General features: G+C 30.0%; 2 protein-coding genes across 2 annotated transcripts; one reads left to right on the top strand and one right to left on the bottom strand.

The window, feature by feature from the left end:
* Positions 1-3,040: 3,040 nt before the first annotated feature.
* Positions 3,041-3,899, top strand: LOC137808059 (putative lipid-binding protein AIR1). Its single transcript, XM_068608966.1, has one exon. The coding sequence runs from the start codon at positions 3,227-3,229 to the stop codon at positions 3,620-3,622; it is 396 nt and encodes a 131-aa protein (XP_068465067.1). The 5' UTR covers positions 3,041-3,226; the 3' UTR covers positions 3,623-3,899.
* A 3,594-nt stretch (positions 3,900-7,493) lies between these two features.
* LOC137808058 (putative lipid-binding protein AIR1) lies at positions 7,494-8,276 on the bottom strand. Its single transcript, XM_068608965.1, has one exon. The coding sequence runs from the start codon at positions 8,169-8,171 to the stop codon at positions 7,776-7,778; it is 396 nt and encodes a 131-aa protein (XP_068465066.1). The 5' UTR covers positions 8,172-8,276; the 3' UTR covers positions 7,494-7,775.
* Between the last annotated feature and the right edge of the window lie 454 nt (positions 8,277-8,730).

Here is an 8,730-nt window from a genome sequence, read left to right as displayed (position 1 = left end):
AGGAAGGTTGATCGACATACTTTAGTGGCCAAAATTTTTAAAGTTCAACATTCCTACATCTCTCATTAAATTGTACTCATATCCACTACTTGGATTGTCAAGGGAACGAGTTTACACCAGAGGTTAAGTCAATATGCTAACAACGTTTGACACGAATGAACAATAACAAACACTCATAGTTTGATATATTTTAGTGAAGGTTGACACTTCGTACAATGTTGATAAGTGTACAAATTGGTTCTCAAACAACTTTGAGCACAGGGTGGGCCGAACAACAGGTTGCCTACTAAAAAAGAATATAAAGCAAGTCTTGCTAAACAATGTTGTTCTCTTTACTTGAAGCCTAACGGATATGCTCGATACTGACTTGGACTTTTTGTGTCTTAATTTTTTCATCCTTCCTTAAGCCCAATCAGTGATTCAAAGGAAAAGAAAGCTCAATGAAAAGAGATGTCTCCTCATTGACCACGAAGTCAACTAATTACTCAAGGTTCATAAAGAAAATCATTTATACTATATGGTTGACAGATGTCATCATGGTAAAAAAATCAAAATGACAAATTGAGAATGTATACCAACTTTACATATTTCAATTAAACATGTCCCATAGACACATATCCATTATCAAGCACAGATAGACTTGTTAACAACAAAATCGACTATAAATTACTTTGTTTTCTTTATGCTTATTCAAGATATAAACAAATTAGAATATATCCACCCAATGAGGATAAAAGTGTTTCATGATTGATGGAGCTAATTTTTTTAACAAGACTTAAAAAATGTATTGCGACGTACCAACATCTCAAAGTAAACACTAAATTTTCTTATCCAAAAGGAGGGTTACTCCTCTAAAGTAGAAATAAAAGTTTATAGGAAGACAAAGTCAATCTTTCAAGATATGGTCACCAAACTTTTGATGAAGACCAAAAAAAAATATACTTCATGATATTCTTTTATGTTCAAGTTAATAAAAACTATAAAAAAATATGAAATATATAATAAGAAAATTATAAGTAGTTACCGTAACACATTTAATTTAATGTGTATTTATAGATTTTTAATACTTTTAAATAATGATAAAGATAACCAGAATTATAAAATATAATTATTTAGTTATAATGAATTTCATTATCCAATTATTCACATAATATATTATACATTATATTAAGTTACGAATATATTTCTGAATATGTTGATATAAATATATTATAAACTATATTTAATTATGATTATATTTTTTAATATCTCGGTCGAGGAAATACATTACATAATTAATTGTTCTTTAAAATAATTCAGCGTTATTTGAAAAAAGAGTATTTACTATTTTTTTTTTGTGGCCAAACAAACAAACTCATGATAATTTGGTCAAAGTTGATCTGCGGCAAGAACTGATGTTCGTATGGGATCCCGTTCATACTTACTCTCATAGATTTAATATATGAGATTTATATCACTCATCAGAGCATGTAAGAATTTTAATACTAGTTAGATTATGTTAAGCATGCTGTTTTAATATTTATTTACAATTTTGTTTTCATTACACGAACTTTATAAACGATATTACAAAAATTCTTATATGTATTTTAACCTTTAAAACTTAAAAAGTAATTTTTTATTTTCATAATATTTTTTTTTATTTAAAATATTAAATTTGATGTTACGTTTTATTTAATTGTATTATAATAATTAGTTTTTTTATCTTGTAAAACTTTGAATATATTTCAATTTGTCATTTACTTTATAATCATAAAATATTATTGATTAAATTTTTTATCATATTTTAATTTGAATTTTTTTAATTTTTAATGAAAAATAATAACTTATTTATTTAATAAAATAATTAAGTAAATAAAAAAATTATTTTAAAACAATTAAATAATTTTTCTATTTTTAAAAATAATTACTATGTATTTTTTTTACTATTTTTACAACTTTATCTATATTTTTAAATTATATCGTTTTAATATTTATAATATTATTTTGTCGATTGCGCCTCTTTAATTCTTACTCTCATTTTTTTAATACTCCTGAGTTGGTTAACTTAGAACTGAAGAATATTTTGATTGCGGTGGTTAGTGAGATTTAGAGTCATAGGAATAAAATTATATTTAAAGGTGGAGTGTTGAATTTCTATGAGATCTTTTTTTTAGCTCAATTGAAGGTTTGGTCTTGAATTACTTCTAAATCTCCTTCTTGCTCCTCTGGTTTCCCTTTCTTCGTTTTAGATTGTTTGCGACTATGATATTTGACAGGGTTAGTTGAGCGGTTGTTTGGAAGGTGTTGTATTGTATAGTTATCTTAATTTTTTTCATATGGACTGAATCCCTCTTAAAGTGATTCATATGTATATAATGTTTATTGTTGATAAAAAATTTGAATAAGTATTCTAAAATATAATATGTTTTCCAAAATTTCATATCTAATCAACCTATTAAAAATTACTGTTTAGAAAAATATAAATAACTAATTCCATTTTGAGTGTTAGTGTAGATATTATTCATTATTTTGCACTTTAACCAGTAAGTGAGGGTCCATGGACCTCTCCTGAACTATCAGTGAATATCCATACAATCAGGTCAGTCCAAGGTTTCTATTTTCAGGGTTCAATCTTGCACATGATCTGAAACAGCACCTTCGAACTATATCTGCATTGTAAATCACATTTATTTGAGATCAAAAGTGTTTCGAAGATGAACATCTATGTCCATAATTGAGCAAAGGAATTTACTTAAACATCGTGGCCCATGGATCGGCTGACATGTGTGTAAAAGTTTTGTAGCGGATTCCTTAAGGTGACAGACAATTTTCATAAGTTAATCGTTAATTAGTTGTATATTAATTCTAATTTCGTGTATTGTTGGACGACAGAAGTTGAGTTGGAAGAGACAAGTACAGAGTAATAAGAACAACCTCAAGCTCTTGTAATAATTCAGTTTCAATAATAATCGATGAAAAATGACAAAAACCTGCAATATACTATGCATTTTTTAAGCTAATCAATTTATTTTGAAAATTTCGGAACAAGTATACGTGAAAATTATGGGGTCACTCACATGGGCCTCCAAATAAACCTAATTATTTTAAACCTTAAACTTAAAAGACACTCTCTAATCTCACCCTATAAAACCCCCACTCATTCCTCTCCAACCTCACACACCAAAGCAAAGCAAGAGTGGTAGTAGTGTTGTGAGAGTGAAGAAGTTGTAACAGCAGTGTGAAATTAATGGCTTCCAAGGGTGCTCTTCTCTTGTGTCTCAACATCCTGTTTTTCACTGTGGTTAGCTCCACATATGTGCCATGCAATCCACCCCCAAAAACTCCCAAACACCCACCTGTCCCAAAGCCACCTTCCACAAAGTCTGGCAGTTGCCCTGAGAACACCCTTAAGTTTGGTGTGTGTGCTGATGTGTTAGGTTTGATCGGCGTTGAGCTTGGGAAGCCACCAAAGACCCCATGCTGCAACCTCATCCAGGGTCTGGCTGATCTTGAAGCCGCCGTCTGCCTTTGCACTGCTCTCAGAGCTAATGTGTTAGGCATCAACCTCAATGTCCCCATCAAGTTGAACTTGCTCCTCAACTACTGTGGAAAGAAAACTCCTAAGGATTTCGTCTGCTATTAAATAAACACTTCCTATAACCACTTTCATAAACTTAATTACCATTTCCTAAGCTTCTCTATTTTCCTATATTCCTTATTCATCATTATTCTCTGTACTTTGGAGTTCTGTCTGCTGTTTGCCATTTAGCCAACGAACATTTCGTTCGTACTATTACCTTTGGTTATTATTATGTTGATGGTTCAAATTTGAAAGGCTCCTTGGTCTTTCTTGTCAGCCTCACCAGTCCTTTGTATTCTAAGTGATACTTCTACCAATAAAAGTTCTACATTTAAGCTTATACGATTACGTATCCTTCTGTCATTTGCTTTTTTTGTTTTTTACTTTCTCTTATTTCCATATATATAAGAGAGAGAGATAGAGCGGCAGTAGAACTCTAATAATGAAGAGACGGCGTGGACGAGTTGTTCTTAATTTAATCGCTTTCTTCTTCTCTAAACCGAATCCATAGATTGAAATGGAAGTTTTTCAACAATCTTTCGCGCAAAGAGATACCAGAAGAGTACAAAAAGAAAAGACAAAGTAGAAGATTTTCACTTTCACCAATGAAATTATTATAGCACAAAACTAGCGGATTTACCACTTTAGATGTTCAAGTAGGTAAATTTTGAATATAGGCTATAACTTTTTTTGTTGGAAGAAAAAGTATGGATTGTAAGATGAATTTTTTAATCTGCGTGTTTGAACGTGATTCATACTCTGCGTGGGCAAGCTCAATTATAATTTACTCATGTTTTGGAATGTTTCTTAAATTGTCATTTGCCACAACCTGGTTGACCTTGTATGTGTTTAGTCATATTCATGTCCCGAGCACGACATAAAAATGTCTATAAGAATTCTGTGAGTTTACAAGATTTACTGTCGCAGTAAGTACTCTTTTATTGAGGATGTTTATTTTGGAGTAATGTATACGTTTCAAAAGGGAAAATTCATCGAAAATGAGTGCGTTTTTTTTTTTTCAGAAAATAAGCGCGGTAGAAAAAAGGATTTTGTACTAAGCCTTGTAAATTTGGAGGAAATATTGTAAAGTTCACAATATAGTTATAGTCTTTTATGCAATATTTTAAAAATCGAATTAGTTACCGAAGGGAGGAATATATAATGGTGCAAGATTTAATAGTTTAATTATAATTGAAGTACGATGGAGTCAAATTTTAATCAAATAATAATACAAAATATTATTAAAGAAACATATATATGTAATAACTTTATAATATTAAAAACTAAACCTATAACATGACTTCTAGATTCTTAACATTTAAAGTTCATACTAAAAGTTCAAATATAACTATCATAACACTTTAAGTCTTTTAACCATAAATATCAAAATTATTAAAATTAACAATTCAACATTTAGAATACGAAAGAAAATGACAAATGTTGATTTTATCCTTTTAAGAAAAAGTAAAATTGATGCTGTATTAATCACTTTTCATGAATCCGTTGTGAACATTTTTCGTCGACTTTTTTTTTATTGCTTTTTACTAGTTTTATTTTTGCCGATTTTTTTGTAGTTTTTTTTGCCCGTTTTCTTAAGCTGATTTTGTGGCTTATTTCATCCAATCACTTTATCAATTGATTGGTTTTTTAGTCCGACCAGTTGGTTTGGTCTAATTTTAAAAATACTGTTTTTATGCTATTTTATTATTTTTAAGATAAATTAAAATGTGAGTGTAGATTGTGTCCTTTGCTCTTCTCGTAAAAACACGATAACTCACCTCAATTCCACTTAATAGTCATTCAATTGCTTTTTGTTGTTGAATGTGTTTGATTTACTGAGAAAGCACAACCAATATATGTAAGTTGTATATGTTGATAAGAAAAGTTTTTTTTATTAACAAAAAGAATATACTAGATGCGAGTAGTACACTTGCTCCAACTCATTTATAAAACTATATTAACCCAACATTATTTTTTTTAATAATAATAATATTATTAATATTACATTTATTTATTTTCATAATGATATTAATAAAACTTATTTTTAAATTAGTATTTAACTATTAATTATTAATTATGGTCGTGGACAGCTAAATTCAGTTCTTGGTATATAGCCGCAGCACAGTTTTCGTTTTGAGCCTATATAGGATGTAGGAGGCTTGTTGAGGTTTTTTCTAGTTTTTTTTTATGCAGAAACATTTTAAATTCTGAGGTTTTAAGGATAGTGAGAACTCTTTAATAGTTTAAAATTTTTGAGTTAAGTGATGTTTCATTTAATTTGTTTTATAATTATGAATTCTTAAATTAAGAAAGGTTTCTGTTTAAAGGTTGCAACTGCTATTTCTTTCATTTTATTAATTCATTATTGATAGTGATACTATCCTATTAAAATTTTAGTTACTAATATTTTAATTTTAATTTGAATTTTTTTAAATATTAATTAAAAATTTAACATATTAGTAATTATAATATTGATAGTAATTTTATCAATTTAAAATTATTTTATAATTTCTTATTAATAATACAAATTATTTTATATACTAATAATTTTTTAATTTTAAAAAAAAATATAATTTAGTTAATATAATAAATATTTTTTTTTAATTTTTAAATTTGATTATTATTTAAATATTTTTTTTAAAGAAAAAATGAATAAAAAATATTTTCTTCAAATATAGTATTTCATATTTGGTACCGGAAAAAAAATCCGTAAATTTTAGATGTTTTTTATTGAGATACTAAATAGTTTTAAAAAATAAATATAAGCACAAATACTAGCATCTTATACTCAAAATGCTACTCTGTGCTGTCCCTATCGATGTCCATGGCCACGCAGGCGTTGGCTTTGTGCATGAGTTACAGCAAAAGCTTGGACCACATTTCATTAATCCTGGCTCTGTTAATATTAGAATGATCCCAATAAAAGAGAACACAATGACACGCGGATTTTAGCTGCCCATGCAAGTTCAGAGTCACGACACGTACCATCGTCTTCCTCATAACTTCTTTATGGATCACTACTATAACCATATGTCACTCCTATAATTTACTGTTCTCATTTATTTTTCTTTATTTACCACATTATGTAATAAATAAGGTGCACGCAATTTAAGACTAGTCATTACATATAAAGAAGTTGGTCAACTTTGCATGCGTAAAAATATGTTCTACATTTATCTTAAGTTTTACAGAAAAGAGAGTCATAATTTAGCAAAAGTAAATATTTGGAACAAATGAAGGTCCCTAATAAAAGTGGAACTACTTACTCTGTAAATATTTGTCTAAACATCCCATAATTTGTTATATATTTACCTTGTCTTGCTCGCTTATGAATGCCAACACATGTTACATCACAAGGTGAAGCAAGTGGGAAAGGACAATTTGAGAAACAAAATTCCAAAACAAACAAATAAATAATGTACTGAGCTTCCACACACAGTATCCACCACGTTCAAACATCTATACATATCACATTTACTTATGTCTTTCACCATTTTTCTACTTCAAACACTTATTCAGCTTACAATCCACATTTTTTCCTCCCAACGAAAAAAATGATAATCTATATTCTAGAAATATACATAGACAAATCCAAGTTGGGCACATCTTGTGCTGTAAACTGTTGCCCTCTTTATCATAACTTTATTTCCCTTTCGCTTCTCTAGAAAAAGTCACAAATATCTTTGTTCTGTTTTAGCTTCAAGGAAAGAAAACCCTCTTCGTTCTTTTCTTATTGCAGTTCGATCTCTCTCTTTCTATGTGAAAGCTTATTGAAAACCTTCCATTACTAAGGATTCGATTTAGAAAAGAAAACATCAAAATAAAACTTAATTTCTGTCCCTTCATTAGAGTTCTATAGCCGATCCACATATACGTAATTTCATAAGTATGCTCAAATGCAAATTAAGAAAGGAGAGGGGGAGAATAAAAGAGCTACAGAGGGAATAATGTATCTTATAAGCTTAAATGTAAAAAAATTATAGCAGAAATTTCAAATAAAATACAAAAGAACTGCCCAGAGAGGCTTTCAAATTTGAACCAACAACATAATAATAACCAAAGGTAGTAGTACAAACGAAATGTTCGTTGGCTACATGGCAAGCAGCAGACAGAACTCCAAAGTACAGAGAATAATGATGAATAAGGAATATAGGAAAATAGAGAAGCTTAGGAAATGGTAATTAAGTTTATGAAAGTGGTTATAGGAAGTGTTTATTTAATAGCAGACGAAATCCTTAGGAGTTTTCTTTCCACAGTAGTTGAGGAGCAAGTTCAACTTGATGGGGACATTGAGGTTGATGCCTAACACATTAGCTCTGAGAGCAGTGCAAAGGCAGACGGCGGCTTCAAGATCAGCCAGACCCTGGATGAGGTTGCAGCATGGGGTCTTTGGTGGCTTCCCAAGCTCAACGCCGATCAAACCTAACACATCAGCACACACACCAAACTTAAGGGTGTTCTCAGGGCAACTGCCAGACTTTGTGGAAGGTGGCTTTGGGACAGGTGGGTGTTTGGGAGTTTTTGGGGGTGGATTGCATGGCACATATGTGGAGCTAACCACAGTGAAAAACAGGATGTTGAGACACAAGAGAAGAGCACCCTTGGAAGCCATTAATTTCACACTGCTGTTACAACTTCTTCACTCTCACAACACTACTACCACTCTTGCTTTGCTTTGGTGTGTGAGGTTGGAGAGGAATGAGTGGGGGTTTTATAGGGTGAGATTAGAGAGTGTCTTTTAAGTTTAAGGTTTAAAATAATTAGGTTTATTTGGAGGCCCATGTGAGTGACCCCATTGAGAGGAAATTGGACAAACTGGCATATGGTCATCATTGAATGAGGAATATAATTAAGAATATTATGGAAGCTCATGTGCATTTGCAATGGTTAGTTGTGAAGTAAAATCATTTCAATTCCCAACGGTTTACTTCTGCTTCTTGTTTGGACAAACTTAAAAGGTAATGCCTTTTTTTATGAACTGAAATTGTTTTTTACATAAAAGATAGAAAGTAATAATTTGGAAAATTTATACAAAAAATAAAAGCTTTTATAATTTTTTTCTGCAATTTCATTTTTTCAAAAGTTTTTATTCCTTAAACTTTTTATTCATATTCTTGTCTAATTTGTTAGTTTTACAAATATAATGACTATCAAAATATAACCACTTTCTA

This window comes from Phaseolus vulgaris, chromosome 3 (genome assembly GCF_000499845.2).
Source record: "Phaseolus vulgaris cultivar G19833 chromosome 3, P. vulgaris v2.0, whole genome shotgun sequence".
Lineage (NCBI taxonomy): Eukaryota > Viridiplantae > Streptophyta > Magnoliopsida > Fabales > Fabaceae > Phaseolus > Phaseolus vulgaris.
This window is presented reverse-complemented; position numbering and strand designations above follow the sequence as displayed.